The 17,674-nt window shown below is 44.6% G+C and overlaps 1 protein-coding gene across 3 annotated transcripts in view; it reads right to left on the bottom strand.

Moving 5' to 3' along the window:
- Window positions 1–1,039: 1,039 nt before the first annotated feature.
- Window positions 1,040–17,674, bottom strand: part of NFRKB (nuclear factor related to kappaB binding protein) — a 39,625-nt gene continuing 22,990 nt past the window's right edge. For 2 of the 3 annotated variants that reach the window (XM_025928363.2, XM_025928364.2), the window contains exons 14-27: window positions 17,433–17,512; window positions 17,068–17,114; window positions 14,415–14,475; window positions 13,822–13,996; window positions 11,822–11,928; window positions 11,329–11,452; window positions 11,037–11,116; window positions 10,681–10,901; window positions 10,300–10,570; window positions 9,470–9,679; window positions 6,115–6,882; window positions 3,196–3,302; window positions 2,243–2,378; window positions 1,040–2,126 (exon numbers count right to left, since the gene is read on the bottom strand). In XM_025928363.2, coding sequence (XP_025784148.1) covers window positions 2,001–2,126; window positions 2,243–2,378; window positions 3,196–3,302; window positions 6,115–6,882; window positions 9,470–9,679; window positions 10,300–10,570; window positions 10,681–10,901; window positions 11,037–11,116; window positions 11,329–11,452; window positions 11,822–11,928; window positions 13,822–13,996; window positions 14,415–14,475; window positions 17,068–17,114; window positions 17,433–17,512 — 2,513 coding nt within the window. In that variant the 3' untranslated portion in view covers window positions 1,040–2,000. The remainder of the gene's footprint in view (window positions 2,127–2,242; window positions 2,379–3,195; window positions 3,303–6,114; window positions 6,883–9,469; window positions 9,680–10,299; window positions 10,571–10,680; window positions 10,902–11,036; window positions 11,117–11,328; window positions 11,453–11,821; window positions 11,929–13,821; window positions 13,997–14,414; window positions 14,476–17,067; window positions 17,115–17,432; window positions 17,513–17,674) is intronic. The other variant, XM_086678667.1, reaches the window with a different exon arrangement.

The following is a 17,674-nucleotide window of genomic DNA, read 5'->3' as shown; positions in this document are numbered from 1 at the left end:
TGTGCCTCTAGGAAGCAATGATGTGCAAATATCAAAGTACTGGAGAACACAGACGTGCTCTCCTCCACTCGGCTAAAAGGCCATTTTTCTCCTTCATGGCAGTCCCTACCTCTCCCCCCTTCCCAGTGGGACATCTGTGCCAGCCCCCCACTACTAGCAAAAGCTCAGTCACCTCTCCGCCAATTCTCCTCAGCTCTCTGTACCTTGGGCTTACCACCCTAGCTCCAACTGTCCCCACAGCTCAGCATGACATACAGCCATCCTCCCCTAGGAAGGCAAAAGAAAGGATACTTAAAATCAGAAGACTGGATTTATGTCTTTTTCTCTTTAACCTCAACTCAGACTCACCACTTCTCTCAGAGATGAGAAGTTAGAAGACGGTTGATGATGTCTATTTACAGAACTGCTTTAAAAATCAAATGCAAGGTCTCAAAAGCCACAAGCCACCCTGACCTTCTCTGCAATCTTCCTGATCACTCAGCTTCCACCTTGCAACCCCTCTAAACTACACCATTGGGACCTTCTGCCCCTCAACTCCACTTCCTCACCAGACCCCATAAAAGATCATCACTGAACTTCCAGATTAAAGACACATCTTTAATAATCTGGAAACGAGAGAGAAAGGCTCTGACACTGCAGAACAGCCTTGCCATCCAACCCCTGCTCCCATACAAAAGAGGCATATATTGTTAACAACCAGTGCTTTACTTACTTACTACATTTAAAAATACTGTTCTGAGCTCTGCCACAGCTTGATGGAGGCTGAGAAATGAGAGGCAGCCAGGATTAAAGGACTTGTAAACCCCGACTGACCTCTCCTGTGACTGTGCTGCTTCGTCCGCCCAGTGGGCACACCCACTCACTCTCTCTTCTTGCCGCCTCTCCTCTGGAGCAGAAGCCTGCAAAGTTTTACTTAACGGGCCTGAGGACATAAGAGACATTTTAGGCCTGAGGAGCATCTGGACTCTATGGCAACTACTCAGTTCTGCCTCCTGACTGCAAGCAGCCAAGGATAATACATAAGCAAATGGCCATGGGCTGTGTTCCAATAAGACTTTATTTACAAAAACGGGTAGCCAGCCCCAGGGCTGTGGTTTGCAGACTCTTGCCCTGGAGCAAAGCAAAACATATAATCTCTGAACTGCAATAAAGTCTATGCCGCAAGAGCAGCATGTCTGCTGGCACTTGCCTATCCTGTCCACAGGCTCTGGACTTCTGTGTGAACAGGCCTGACAAGGAGGACAAAGTCAGCAGATGAAGATACGGACCACAGTCAAGATCCTGATACCTCATCTTTATGAGGTAGTGCCAAACTAATCCCATTTCAGGGAACCCACGCTATCTCACTTATCTCGCTCCCTTGGTTTCTTACCCAGCTGACAGCCTCCCCATTGCCATGCAGCTCTCAAGTCAGCCACCAACTCACTGAGAATCCTGCTACTCTCCCATTCTGGTCAAGAGAATAATCAGTTCGGGGCAGTGGGGAGTGGGGGCTTTATAAAACCCAGGTTTCCACTGGATAAAGACATACAACAGGTTCTTTAAAAAAATAAGTTACGTAAAAATTTCTGGACATAAAATTCCTATCCAGACCACTAGTCACAGAGAAGACCAGAAGCTAAAAAAAAAATACAATCCACATCGAGAACGAGGCTTACTGACGGTCTGCACGCTCTGCAGCTGTAAGCCTTCCCCCGGTGTCTGGCTCTCAGGAGAGAACCATGGCTCGTGTGGCACAACTATGACTTCATCCCCAAACAGAGGAGCTTCTCCTGGATCGGAGCGGAACAGCCCTTGGAGCCTGGAGGGGACTTTTCTCAGCATGCTCCACTGTGGAGTGTGGTGGCAGAATCCACGCCACTGTTGCCATCATCCCACTGCTGGCCTTCCCTTCAACAGACAAGCTGAGAAGGACGACACAACCTCCCTGCTCCCCTCCTTTAAGCCAGAAGGGCAGCCTGGGTGTGTGCTTTCACGGACGTCATCTTTCTCTCTCTGAATCACTGCTGTTCAGGTGCCTGTTTAGGAGATGGAGCTGTGGTCACAACAACAGTGGAGACTGCTTTGGAGGAACCAGAAGCTGTTCCCTGTTGAAGATGGGATGCAGGGACAGTCTGGATGCGCACCTGTTTGCAAAGAGAGACGGTCTGGTCAACAGGCTGCAAACGAGCTCCTCAGCTGAGAGCAAACAGCAAGAGAAAAAGAGGCCTGGTAGAGCCCACCGTTTGCCTGGAACCCTTACCTGTGTGGCCTGGCCTTGCTGCTGAAGCTGCTGCAACTGCTGGGCAGTGAGGAAACTAACTGGCTTGTTGCCGGCAATGAGCTTAGTCCCCGCTGGCATGGTGGTCAGGATGATATTGCGGCCCAACCCGCCGAGGCTGTGAATGGAAAGCACCAGTGAAGCATAATGACAGGCAGGGTGCTCTCTCTGGCCCAGAATGAGGCCGCATGTTTAAGGAAAACAGGAAGGTCAGCAGCACAGTAAAAATCCCTGCATTCTAGACTGAAATGGAAACCAGCTGGTGAGACCACCTTTCTCCTAGCTTCTATGCTTCCCATAAAAAAAGAGCAAGCCCAAAGGCCCCCAGGGCTCTGGATACAATGACCCCAACATCCATATCTCGATCAGTAGAAATAATGGACAGGACCCCAGGAAGGTGTGTGTTTCAGACAAGAAACTCTCCCCCAAAACAGCCACCTTCCAACCATCAGACTGATTTCATCATGCCCCTTATCCTGGTTTAAGTCAAGACCAAAGGAAGGCCAGCTTCCCAAGTAAGACCTCCTGCTCAGAACACCACAGCACGGGGCTCAAATGTGAAAGCGAGGCCTTCCCCAACACCCACACTGGAAACTGCCATCTGAGCCATGTCACCAGCCCTCCCCATTCCAGAATGTTCTGTCGTCCCCTTCCTTGCTTTTCCTCCATAGTACACACCCCCACCCCATAGGGTATTTTACTCTATAATTTCTCTCCTCACCCTACAAGGTAGGCTTGAAGATAGCACAGCTTTTTGTCTGTTTTAATCGCTTCTCTGTGTCCCTGGCACCTGATACTAGGTGTTCAATAAATACTGTTGGTGAGCACAACAAAGGAGAAATACTCAAGAAGAGCCCCAGGAAAACTAGCTGCCTCTCCACTATGTGGCAAGGAGCCACCTGGAAGCCCCACCCGCCCATCACTACAGCACTTACTTGGCTCCAAGGTTGCCTTTGATGATGGGGGCCGTGACCACACTTTTGCCCTTCATAGGCTGGCTAATAACAGAGAGAGGAACTGTGATCCGCGTAGGCAGCTTCCCCTAAAGAGAAAATGAAATCAGGTTTACAGGCTAGATAAGGAAACCCCCAAGTGTCATGTACAGGGCCACAGAACTGAGGAGTGAGCACTCAGATACTCTCTTTTCCTGTATGCTGCAGGGTCCCGATATTTCTGAGGTGTGGGCCCAGGCTGCCCTCATAAAACTGCCAATAGGCTGTAGTTAAGAGCTCATGTACTGTATTTAGGTAGTCTCTGATCTGTGTAACAGCTCCTCGTTCACACTACCTACAAGAGCAACAACCATATAAAACTGCTGCCAGCAGGATAAATAGGTGCACTAAATCACTAAGGAAAGCGTGTGTTCACTTGAGCACAGTAAGAGTCTGAGCTCCTTCGAGGCCAGGCTCCTCGTCATCTGTGTGCCTCCCGATACCTGGCACACAGTACTGAAGGAAGTGTGATGAAGGACACAGGCACTCAGGAGTTAACAGAGTGCATAACTACTGCTTCACTGGGGCGCAGGCTCACTGGTAGGGAGCAGACAGCAGGGCACGCTAGATTAGCAACAGGTCACATTTTCCAGGTGCTTTCCGTCTCTCCCAGAGATAAGAGGTTAGTTAAGGGACATTAATAATAAACTCAACCAAGTGAAAAGTCCAACCCCAAAGCCAATAAGGTCTAAAAGGAACAAAACAGAAGGTGACCACGCCTAGTCTTTGGGATTTCAGGATGGCAAAGATGAGCTCACTGCATCACCTGTTTTTAGGCCACCTGCTTTTTAACCCCTGGTTGGTAATAAAATTTATATACAGTAAAATCTTGTGTGAATCTGATTTTAAAAACAGATTCAAGAGAAGTAGTTGCTAGGATACTAAGAAAAAGCATCAACACTTCCCTTGAGCAAGCTATTGCTAAAGAAGCCGGGCCCTCAGGTGCAAAACTGTGTCACAGTTCCCCATACCAATCTCCACAGTTTACTCACAATTTGTAGTGCATCAGAAAGCACTGAAAGATGTCAACAGAAAACAGAATACCTTGAGATGGTGCCTCCAGGTGGATTTCCTGGTGGTTTTCTTAAGAATGCCTCAGTTGTGTCAAAAGTTTCAGACCACCACAACACCAACTGGAATCACCCCTTGGTGAACTAGCCTAACTAGCTGACTAGATGGAGAAAAGAATCACTGCTCACTACTTCCCACCCCCTCACATGCTTTTCAGGTTCAGGTGCCCCTGGCTACTACCTTTCTGTGTGAGGAGTCGAGAGCAAAGTGGACCAAGTAAGCACTGTTTCCTTGCTTCCTTAATTTTTGTGATATGAGAACCTAAATAAATACTTCCTTTTAAGCCGCACTGTATTTCAGAGTTTGTTGGCTGGTTGGTTTTACTAATGTTCTTCCTCCACCACTCTGGCTTTTATCCAAATTGCTGAGGTTTTATTATACAGCCTGCTTAGGAAACGTAAAACTGTGTTTTATGCTGTCCGTATTCACCCCACTGTACAGAACAGGGCTCCTTATCCAGAAACTAAAGAGTAGAAATACACATGCACCCAGAAACACACCTATGTTGATATGGGAATTTGCTTTATGATAAATGTAGTATTTCAAGTTAGCAGGTAAGGAATAAACCAGTCAATGATGTTGGAACAAAGTAAGAAATACAAAATGAGATATCTACGACATGCCATTCACAAAATATATTTCAAATGGATTATCAATGACACCTTTTCTAAAACCCTGAAAATGTTGTGAAAATGAAGGCTGATATCTTTATAACCCTGGAGTAAGAATGGCACAAGATGCAAAACCTAAAAGCCATAACAGAAAATGTTGATAGATCTAATCAGATAAAATACCTGTAGAGCAGGCTCCATATGCAAGGTTAAAAAATAACAGGCTGGAAGAAAACATTTTCTATATGTAACAAGAATTAACATCCAGAAGATATACAGAGCCACCCAAACAACATGAAAAGCTGAATACCCCAGAAGAAAAGTGGCAAAGATTTATTCTGCACTGAGAGCACATGTCAATCTCCATATGAATGGATGCCCAACTCCACTAAAGATCAGGGAAACAAAACAGAAAAAGAACTCTTTTCACCAGTAAGATGGGTACTTAACTTAAAAAAACAAAAAAGAAAGAAAAAAACAAGATATCCAGCATTTGTTAGGATATGGGGGAAACAGGAGAGCTGCTGATGGAAGTGGAAGGTGGTAGGGCCTTTTTGGTTGCACAACTAGAGTTATCACAACCTTCAGTATGTATACCTGACCCATTCTACCTCCGCTCCAGAAATACTTTCATGTGTTTCTTCCTGGCAGCACTGCCCTTAAACAGTAAAAACGTATTCTTTAACAGATGAAAGGGTAAAGCACATGCCTTCTGTGGACTATCAGGTATGATTAAAAAGAATGCCGTCAATATCCGTGTAGGATCTAGAACAATCCCCAAAACATATTTTTAAATAAATAAGGCAATCCACAGGACAGTATACAGATGAAGCTCTCTCACAGGAATTTTTGTTTAAACTGAATGTGTACACACTGTACGAAAATGCTCGGGAAAAGGACCAGAAGGATAAATGCCAAAATACTAGTAATTAGTCCTCATGAAGGAAGAAGTAGAGAGTGCTGAAAGAAATTTTATTTTTTACTCTATGTACTTCTGTACTATTTTAATCACTTACGTACACACTACTTCAGAAATTTGTTTCAAAATCAAACAAAAGAGCCTAGTAGGAAATAAGCCTGTGTGGGTCAAATGAAGTGACAGAGACAGGGTCTACTTTCCATTCCTCAAAAGACAAGTTCCCCAAGCAGAAGGGCTATTCTTCCCCACTATGTTACTCACAGCCTGGGACGTGGAAACAACTGTGGTGCTGACAGGGACCTGCCGCACAGCAGAGGCTCCTGCCCCGATGCTGATGGGGGTGCTTGCAGCCCCAGAGGCCACGGCCACAGTCTTGGACACGGCAGCATTCATACTGGGCAAGGACACCGCCGAAGTATGGACAGTTCCAGACCCACTGGCCACTGAGGACCCTTGCTTGGCATGGGTCGCAACTGTGATGGTCTGGCCTGCTTTGGGGGGCATCACGCCCAGGCCCTGCACGATGCGGATCGTGGCAGCTGGTTTTGCTTCTGAAGAAGCCACTGTGTTTTTCCCCTTCTGGTCTGCCACACTCACACCAAGTGCCGGCATCAAGCGAAAAGCTGAACTGGAGGCTTCTGTTGGCTTGAGGTCAGGAGTCACTTTAACCACGGTGGTACCTGTTGGAGTGGACGAAGGGGCACTGGCCGAACTGGCCTTGGCAGGGCTATCCGTCGCGTGGACTGGATTAGAAGTGACGTGTAAGGTGGCAGAAATGCCTTTGCCCGAAGTGCCGCTTCCCGTCCCAAAGAGGTCCTGGGTCAGTTTCACTGTGGTAACCTGGGACTTGGCCAACGTGGCCATCATGTCCGGAGTGATTCGCAGAACCGTCTGGCCTTTGGCATCTGTGGTGATGGAAGAGGGTGGCAGACGCAATACGTCCTTACCCTGGATACGGAAGTTAGTGGCTGTGAGTGGAATGCTGCTGCCTGCCTGGGGCTTCACACCAAGCTGCCCAGTGATTGCCACCTGGATAGGGAAGAGACAGCACTGACAAGGGGATTCCCAGCGCTCAAATGGTTATGAGTATGATCACACAAACCTCCATTTCGTGGGTACGTGTCTTTCACATTTTTCTAATCTTTTGTTTTGAAAACTGGTAAACATTCACAAAAGTAGAAAACAGTGTAACAAATCCATGTACTACCACCCAGCTTCAAAGTTATCACTTTGCCAATCTTGTTTTATCTATCCTTCCCCACCTTTGGGGGGGGTGTGGAGGTGCTGGACAGAGGAGTTGGAATATCTTAAAGTAGGCCAATATATAGCATTTTGCCGATCAATACTTCTTTACATATTTCCAACACAGAAAAGGACTTTTTAAATTAAAAAAATAATAGTAATCACCTACACATTGGACCAGATGGACTTAACAGAGATCATGGAATATTCCATCCAAAAACAGAAGAATACACACCTTTTTTTAAGTGCACGTGAAACATTTTCCAAGACAGATCACACGTCAGGCCACACTCACACAAAAAAGTCCCACCTATTATTACCCAATAATGACCTACAAGTATTATCTAATAATATATATTTGTATATCCCCAACTGTTTCAAAAATGTCTTTTATTTATAGTTGTGCCGATCTTCAATTTTGAGAGGAGTATGGCACAGTGATCAAGCATGGGCTTTGGAGCCGCACCAATGCCTGTGGAAGGCCAATCTCCCATGTGTAACACATGTACTCTTCTAGCCTCAGGGACTGTCTGCTGCATGAGCAATTTCCTCCTCTCTACTGACTGTTGCCATCAGAATGCAAATGTGCTTTAACATTTCCCAACGTACACAGAAGCAGATCCTCATTTACTCCACATTCCCACCAGCCCCCATTCTCTGCTCTCTTTGAAAGTGCAATTGCTTAAAAACTGCCTCTATTCCCTGTCTCTACTTCCTCATCTTACATTCTCTTTTGAATCCATTCCCAAACCACCACCAATCCGCTGGGCCCAGTCAAGTGCACTCATTACCCATAACCAATGAGTGACCAATTTTTAGCTTCATGTCATTCACACCTTCGTATACCCGATATAGATGCTGACTTCAACACACTTTTCTCTCAGTCTGTATTCCAGTCTCTGCACCCCAGTGTTTTCTTCTATCTCAGTAAATGATATCACAATCTACCCAATCACCCAAGCCCAAAGCTGTGGGGCACACTCAACTCCCTTCTTTCAACAGACCCCATAATCTGCCCACTGGAGAAGAATCACACTGGCTCTACCGTCAACCCCATATCCGGAATCCCACTGCCTCTCCTACCTCCAAAGACAACGCACACAAGCCAGCACCAGTTGAGGATCTGGACCTGCTGCGACCACCTCGCCCCTGGTTTCCCTGCTTCTGCTCCTGTCCCTTGAATTCCATCCTACGCGGCAGCCAAGGGGTTCTGTAAATGTACACTAGATCAAGTCGCTCTGGCTCACAATCTTTAAATGGCTCCCCATCACATTTAAGAGAAAATCAAAGTCCAACAGGACTTAACCACAGCTAACCTCTCAAGCAGCCCCCCCCTTCTAACACTTTGATACTTGCTCACTAAGCTACACGCTTGATGGCTTTCCTGTTGTTCTTCAAGCATATTACTAACTCGTGGCACTTTCACTTACTACTCCTATGCCTAGAATGCTTTGTCCCCAGATAATCAAAATACAGCACACTAATATCATTCTTCCCCTCAGACCTTCATAGATTACCTTAGCTCAAATGGCACCCCTGTCACTCTGTAGTCCTTCCCCTGGTTACTGATGTTCATAGCTCTTCTATACCTGTCCCTGAAGTGGTTTTTGTCCCCTAGCCCCAGGAGAAGATAAGCCCACAAAGCAGGGATTCAGTCTATGTCATACACCACCACATCCCCAATACTCTGGACAGAGCCTGGCACAAAAGAGCACTCAGTAAGTATTTAATGAAAAAAATGACAATACTTTACCATTATATGGTTCCGTTTCTTCATCTATAAAACGAGAATAACAAAAGCACCTACCCCATGGCGTTATGAGGATTAAATTATTTAATATCTATAAAATATTCAGCACAGTACAGGCACATGATAAGCACACCTATCATTGCTATTTTACCTAAAAATTCTTTGTCGTTGTTTTTACAGATTTTATTTTTAAGTAATCTCTGTACCCAATGTGGGGCTCAAACTCACATGCCTGAGATCAAGCCGCCCACTGCCTAACCATTCTTTGAAGTTCAATTATCATCTGTGCATGTTCATAACCAGGAAAATAAAAATGTATCCTACTATTATTAAAGGTAAACAGAAAGGCCAACAAAGTGTATAATGTCACACTACAAGATATTCACTAAGTAAATTCATGGGAAGTCTACTCCAAATCAAGAAGCTCAACTACTACATGCTGAATTTTTTGGAAAGAAACAGGGGAAATCTTCAGCATTTTTGAAGCCTGTACTGCCGTTGGTGGGAACTCACCACTGAAATACCCATGAACTAAAGATCAAAGGTTACAAATCATTAAGATCTCTGACTCTCCTCTGCTTTGGGAAAAAGGATTTGGATCCACCCAGAGAGATTTCCACTGACCTGCTTGATAATGTTCTGTCCTGTGACATTCTGAATGACAGCAGCTGTGGAAGCACTCGGAGCGGAGCTCCCAGGAGAACTGGTGGCTGGCTTGCTCGCGGGGCTGGCTGTGGCAGGGAGACTTGTCATCGTGAGCCCTGTCCCAGGTCCAGGCCGCTGCACAGTGGCCGCCGCAGTCTGAGCTTTGACCGGCACGGTGGCCATTACTGTCTGGTTCAAGCGTGAGGTGGAGAGCTCAATTAGATACTGAGACGCAGCCTGGCACAGCGAGCCGCTTCCGGCATGTGCCACTGCCCAGGAAGTGCTCCCCCGAGACTACTTCTGCTCTATCGGTGCTTAAGGCTCACTGTGCTCTAAAGTGCACATTGTAAAGTTCTTGTATCTGTGTGGAGCACCTTAATTTTCAGAAAGCTTGCACATTTAACATCCTGTTGTATTCCTACATACGGAGAACAAATATTATACCCTTTTACAGCAAAGGAAACTGAGGCAGGAAGTAAGACTCTTCTCTAAAATTACCCAACTATTAGCGGTATGGCTAAGATGACAGGCACAATGGAAAGGGCCTGAGATTTAGAATCACATTCCACCTCCATCCACCAGGATCCTGATGTTACAATCCTGGGTAAATCACTAAACTTCTCAAAAGTTCTGATTCCCAACATGTAAAATACAACGACTTAAAAACGCTTAGCCAGCTTTGAACATCAAATGAGTCGCTGTGTGAAACAGCAGCAGCAGCAATAATCTAACGCTCCTTGGTCCTTACCCACTCTGCCAACTGGACCCATCAGACCACCTTGAGGTCCAGCTCTGCCGTCCCCGTTTACCTGTGGCACAACTTTGGTCTGAGTAGCAGTGGCTGGAACGCGCATCTGTGGTCCTGCTGGCATCTGTGGCAGTGTCTGAGTCGGCCCTGCTGACTGCTGAGTAGCAGTAGGAAGGCCAGGCTGGGCCACCACCCGCACCTGGGGCAGTCCAGCCGAGCCAGAGTGGCTCACCACACGGGCGGCTGCCTGAGAATTTGGTGGAGTCTGGCTGGAAGCTGGGGAGAGCATTGTTCCTAGCTGTGGCATTGTGGGTGAAGACACCAGAAGAACACTACGAGAAAATGGGGGCAAGGGGGATGATTAAAAAATAAAGCAAGTTAAGCCATACACACAAAAGATCTCTGGAGGGAGAAAGCTGGAGAAAACAGTGAAAGAGCTCACCCTGAGCTAGATTTCGCTGGCTCTGAGACAGGAGTAGGGCCGCTTTTGTTCACCGAGGACACAGGAGGAGGGGAGATCGGAGTGGCAGGCAGAGCCGGAGTGGTGGGGGTCACAGGTGTGACTGGAGTGGGAGGCATGCTGGAGTCACTGAGGCTCATCTGGCTCTGCTCAGAAGGGCCACTGCTGAGGACTTTCAATGAACTCTCCTTGCTACCAGACTTCTACAAGCAGAAGGCAGATAGTTTAGCCAAAGTCACCAAAGGATGGCATGGTTCCTGATGCAGGGAATTCAGGGAAGGCCTGGCTGCCACCATCCCTGACACCGCTAAGGCAGCTGCTCTCAGGAGGTCACTTACCACCTTGGATGGAGGCTTGGGTTTTTGCTGAAGGGCTTTTCTGGCTTTAGCTGCAGCTGCTTGTGCTTGGTGAATCCGCTCTGCAAACAAAGGTGGTTAAGTTTCAGCAACAGTTCAACCTCAGCACAGTAAGGAGGGTGGTTTCATTAAGAGCCAAGGCCTCACTGGTGGCCTCGCCAACGGGCTAAGTCTTGCCTCTATATTCCTATCCTGCCGGAACGTCATCACAAAGCAGAATGGAATTGGGGCAATAACTCAGAAGCATCCCTCATCTAGTCAGAGCCTCACACACCAAATTCCTCCTCGCTCCGGTCCCGATGCAGGTAGATCCACAGCTTTCGCCCAATGTCGTATTTCACACATGGGTCTTTTTCATAATGCAGCCGATCCAGGGCCCCACTCACTACTGTGTTCACCTGAGAAGCAGAACAAAGTGGAAAAGGGACCAGTCAGACTCAGACACCAGGGAAAAACCACCGGGTGTGAGTCGCAGATCCTATCTCAATCTGGTGGCAATACTACCAATGGCAAGATTCCTGGGAGACTGCGCAGTCCCCTGAAGGAGACAGTGACCTAAGAAGCTGCAGTAGAAGCAGAAGTAAAGGGTAGAGGGAAATCTGTGCTCCACAGACTGCAAGGGTCATAGGTCATCATTGTTCACATTTCTCAGGATCTCCTTCTTTCCTCTTTTTCATTCAGTTTTAAGAAATCATTATGTTGTATATTTTCTTGTAGGTTTTCTTAAATCCATTTTGGAACAAAACATTGTCTCTTTTCCATCCTACCTGAGTGCTGGTGACATCTGGTGCCAGAAACTGGGAGTCCTTGAGCAGCTCACAAATCTCGGCCCTGGTACCTTCCCCATTAGGCAGCCGGGCTGCAGCATCTCGAACTAAGGACATCAGAAAATGGAAAGTCGAAGAGTCAAGCAGGGCTGCCACTGAGGAGCATTGTCCCTCTACCTGCTCTTGTGGGGAGAAGCTGAGGTGTCTCTCTGCCTTAGTCAGACTCAGCACTAGGTGGACACTGCCCTCTGGAGACAGTTTCCTACACTCCAGACACCCTGAGCCAAAACTGAGGTCTGTGAACTTGGGTGAGGAAAAAAGTTATATATCTGACTAAAATTTAGCATTTCCTTCAATTATGAGCAATGGTAACAAACTTTATATTGGCAGTAGTGTGATATTGCGACAGAAATCAGGTATTTTCGTATCACACACATCACAGCTACTGTAGACAACTCACGATACCATTTCCACTCATCGCTATTCGGAAATTATAGGAGCTAAGTGACCTGCTACTAAAGGCTGTCATTTAATAACATAAAAAACACATATATTTCTGCACCATAAATTTAAGATTTTGATAAATATTTTAATAGGACTGGTTTCTTTTAGAACTCTTAAGTATTTTATTCATTTAAAGACAAAATCCTGGGGGCACCTGGGTGGCTCAGTCGGTTGAACGTCCAACTTCAGCTCCGGTCATGATCTCACAGTTCATGAGTTCAAGCCCTGCATGAGGCTTTGGGTTGACAGCTCAGGGCCTGGAGCCTGCTTCGGATTCTGTGTCTCCCTCTCTCTCTGCCCCTTCCCCACCTGCACTCACTTCTCAAAAATAAACATTAAAAAAAAAAAAAAAAAGACAAAATCCTGGGGTACCTGGCTGGCTCAGTCAGTAGAGCATGCAACTGTTGATCTTGGGGTTGTGAGTTTGAGTCCCATGTTGGGTATATAGATTAAAAATAAAATCTTTAAAAAAAATAAAAAATATAAATAAATAACAATAAATAAGGACAAAATCCTGAGACAGAGTCTGCAGGATTCACCAGACTGCCAAAGAGCTTCATGGCACAAAAAAAGGTTAAACGTCTTATGTTTAAAAGAATCCGTCTAGGGGCGCCTGGGTGGCTCAGTCAGTTGAGCATCCGACTTCGGCTCAGGTCATGATCTCGTGGTCTGTGAGTTAGAGCCCCGCATCAGGCTCTGTGCTGACAGCTCAGAGCCTGGAGCCTGTTTCAGATTTTGTGTCTCCCTCTCTCTCTACCCCTCCCCCGCTCATGCTCTCCCTCTGTCAAAAATAAATAAACATAAAATTTTTTTAAGAATCCATCTAGGGGCACCTGGGTGGCTCAGTCGGTTAAGTGTCTGACTCTTGATCTTGCTTCAGGTCATGATCTCACAGTTAGTGAGATCAAGCCCCGAGTCGGACTCTAAGCTGACAATGCAGAGCCTGCTTAGGATTCTCTCTCTCCCTCTCTCTGCCCCTTCCCCACGCATGTGCTCTCTCAAAGAATAAACTTAATGTGTGTATATATATATATATATATATATATATATATATATATATGTGTGTGTGTATATATGTGTATATATGTGTATATATATATGTGTATATATACGTGTATATATACGTGTATATATATGTGTATATATATATATATATATATACGTATATATGTGTATATATATAAAAGGAAAAATAAATCTCCTCTGCTAAATATCCATTCAAAAACAATAAAAAATAAAATGAAAGAATCAGCCTGGAGGTAGCAAATTCCATATTTATGCTAGTTGGCTGGTCTGTAAAAAATTCCTGAATGAAAGTAAACGTGAGCCCAAGACATCAGGGAAGAAACTGATTCCTGGCATTAATCTCTGGGGGTAGAATCCCCCTTCATGTCCCAAACTCCAAGGCCTCGTAAAACTACATTTGACCCTCAAAGCCCTCAAAGCCAGGGATTGGGAGAGACAGCTGATGACAGAAACAAATAGATGGCACATACCAAGAGACAGGATGGTAACGTAGGCAGGACGGTCAGAGCGCAGCAGGGAGTGCTCCCGAGCCTTGTTGAGCGAGGTTTCCTTGTCAAAAACACCCTTCACAGGCCCCACTACAGACTCAAAGCCATGCATGCGAAAGGTGAATGCCTTATGGGGCTGGCTGTATCTGTAACGCTCCTAACAAGAGAAAAGGAACAAGGCACCTAAGTCAGAATTAGTGGGGTTCTTTCTAACACTCTCAAACAGTAGGAGATCAACCCGGAGAGACTAATGGGAACAGGCTATTCCACTAGGAATACTGAGCCAACCAGAGTGGAAATAGGTGGTCTCCAAAGCCATAGTCATTACCAAAGGGACTGAGAGATAAATGTAAATTTATTTTGCTAACTGGAAGAAAAACCCATCAAAACATTTCTTACTCCCTTTCCTCACACCATTTCCACCCCCCAGCAAACAATCTCAACCAACAGAATGTCTAAGGTTAAGGGTATGAATTCCCTCTAAGAATTTGGACTCCAAGAAGATCGGGCTCAGAGCTTTTTCAGCATGGCCACACAGATGCAGAGATTTTCACTGGGTTCTAGGTATTTCTTACCTGTTCCTGAAAAACTCGTTTCTCCTCCCCCGTGCTGGGCCGCACCACATAGTCAGTTCTTCTGGAACATAAAGAATTTTGTATCCATCACCCCTTCTCCAGCACCCAGAACCATTCCTTTGCACCATGAAAAAAATGTCCCTTCATTAGTACTCTGTTCCCACAAAGGTCAAAAGTTGACTTTCCAGATCCTACCAAGTAACTCCTGTATTTCCAAAAATTACTTGAGTCTTAGAAATCCAGAAAAGTACTAGGTAGTGAGACTGACATTTTTACCTGTTTTCAGTACTGTTGCTAAGCCCCATGTAATGACAACAAAAAAATTCAGCCTTAGAGGAACAAAAGACTTCATATTTGTAATATGACAATGGTGGTTTTTCTGCTTCCAAGAGACAGTGAGTTCTATACCCCTGTTACATAAACAGTTCTGTCACATTCAGGCTGGCCCTCCATGCTGGCATTCAGGAATCTAAAGAACCAAACCACAGCATCAAAGCAATATAATGCTTAGAAATAAATTCAACCAAGGAGGTGAAAGATGTGTACACTAAAAGCTGTAAGACTCTGATTAAAGAAACTGAAGAAAACACAAATAAATGAAAAGACAGTCTATGTTCACAAACTGGAAAAATAATGTTAAAATGTCCATACAACGCAAAATCACCTATAGATTCAACGTAATCAAAATACCAATGCCATTTTTCACAGAAACAGAAAAAAAATCCTAAAATTTATATGCAACCACAAAGAACCTCGAATAGTCAATGCAATCCTGAGAAAGAACAACAAAGTGGGAAGCATCACATATGAAGACTTCAAGCTTTATTACAAAGTTATAATAGTCAAAATAGTACACTGCTGGCATAAAAACAGACACATAAGCCAATGGAACAGAATCAAAAGACCAGAAATAAACCATTTTGTGTATGGTCAAACCACTGGCTCCATATTTGACAATGGAGCCAAGAACACTCAATGGGGAAAAGACAGTCTCTTCAATAAATAGTATTGGGAAAACTGGATATCCACATGGGAAAGAATGAATTTGGACCCCATCTTATACCACTCACAAAAATCAACTCAAAATGGATTAAAGACTTAACTATAACACCTGAAATTGTACAACTCCTAGATGAAAACATATGAAAGAGGTTCTTGGACACTGATCTTGGCAATACTTTTCTGGACATGACACCAAAATCATAAGCAACAAAAGCAAAAATCAACAAGTGATACTACATCACATAAAATCTTCTGCACAGCAAAGAAAACAAAATGAAAAAGCAAATGGGAGGAAATATTTGCAAATCTACATGTATCAAAACCACAATAAGAGATCAACTCACACATGTTAGAATAGTTATTACCAAAAAGATAGAAAAACAACAAATGTTAGCAAGAATATAGAGAAAAGAGAACTGCTGTGTACTGCTGGTAGGAATGTTAAACTGCTTCAGCTACTACAGAAAGCATATGGAGATTCCTTAAAAAATTAGAACTATCATATGATCCAACAACCCCACTTCTGGGTGCACTTCCAAAGGAAATGAAATCTTGAAAAGAGATGTGTACCCTTATTTACAGCATTATGTACAAGAGCCACAACACAGAAACAACCGAACTGCCTATCAGTCAATGAACATATATATTCCTTAAGACACCATATGATTCAACCATAAAAAAGGAAATCTTGCCGTTTGCAACAATATGGATGGCCCTTGAGGGCATTATGCTAAGTGAAATAAGTCAGTCAGAGAAGACAAATACGGTACGATCTCACATATGTGGAATCTAAAAAAATCCGCACTGACAAAAATAGAGTGTAGAATGTAGAGAGTAGAATGGTAGTTATCAAGGGCTGGAGGATGGGGGAAATGAGTAGAGGCAGGTCAAAGGGTACAAACTTCCAGTTAGAAAACGAGTAAGTTCTGGGGATCGAATGCACAGCATGATGACTACAGTTACCAATACTGGTTCACACACTAAGAAGAGAGATCTTACATGTTCTCACCACAAAAAAAAAGAATGGACAATTATGTGAGATAATAAATGCAACTATTATGGTAATCATTTCATAATATATGCATGCATCAAATCAATTATGTTGTACATCTCAAACTTAAACAGTATTATATGTCAACTGTATCTCAACGAGGCTGGGGGTAACAAAAGGGACCACACCAGGTTGGAAACAGTCACATGACATGATGTAATATAAAGAGCTCAGGATTAGAGGTCAAGAGGCTTAGATTCTAGTCCTGTCACTAACCTTCAGGAAGTCACTTGAACTCATGACTCAATTTCTTCATAGGTAAAATGAGAAAGACAGATTAGATGAATCCTTCTCAAATGGGAACTGAAGGAGAATTTGGGGAAAAGAGTAAGCCCTCCTACAAGATAGATTACATCCACCTCAAAGACTCCACTATGCAGTCCTCCCCCAATTCAGAATCCTCTGCTCAGAAAGCCACTCTTACTGATGGGAATGTGCTGCCCTTCTCAGGTATGTTAAGGCAGGTAAGAACAGTGGACTCCTAGGATCTTTAAAGTCCACTTATGGCTCTAACATGCTAAGAAATGTCAGCAAAACCACGGCAGTACCTTAAACTATAATTTCATGGAAAACCACCCACCATTAAAGTATTATACTCACACCCGAGGAACAGGTGTTGTGGCATCTGAGCTGTCTTCATTTTCTTGCTGGAGAAAAGGAAAACATGAACAGGTAAATGGACTAAAGAATTCTGGCTAATTTAAGGGCTCTGGAAACCCAGTAAGAAAGATCTGGTATTCCTTTAATTTTTTATTTATTTTGAGAGACGGTGAGAACACATGAGTGCACTAGTAGGGAAGGGGTAGAGAGAGGGTGAGAAAGAATATCCCAAGCAGGCTCCTGCTTGAGAAGGGGCTTGCTCCCACAAACTGTGAGATCATGACCTGAGCTGAAATCAATAGCCAGTTGCTTAACTGACTGAGCCACCAAGGTGCCCCAGATCTGGTATTTCTTTAATACCTTACCTTACAGAAAGCCTGGTCTTTGGTTTCTAGCCATAGTTGAAAGAGTGCAGCTAATTCCTTTTCATTATCTTGGGACTGGCCTATCAGAAAAACAAAAAGGTAAAATAATAATAATAATAAAACAATCTAAAGTGTTACTCAGAATCCCACTTCTTCCTATGCCAGAGAGAAAACCCATCAGGACCTGTGCACATACTATCCCCTCAGCAGGTACTGCCCTCCCATTCACTCTCTGCCTGGAC

The sequence above is a fragment of the Puma concolor genome, chromosome D1 (assembly GCF_028749965.1).
Source record: "Puma concolor isolate L17-30 chromosome D1, mPumCon1.1.hap2, whole genome shotgun sequence".
In the NCBI taxonomy this organism is placed as follows: domain Eukaryota; kingdom Metazoa; phylum Chordata; class Mammalia; order Carnivora; family Felidae; genus Puma; species Puma concolor.
Note: the sequence above shows the minus strand (reverse complement) of the source record. Positions and strands in the feature narration are given on the sequence as shown.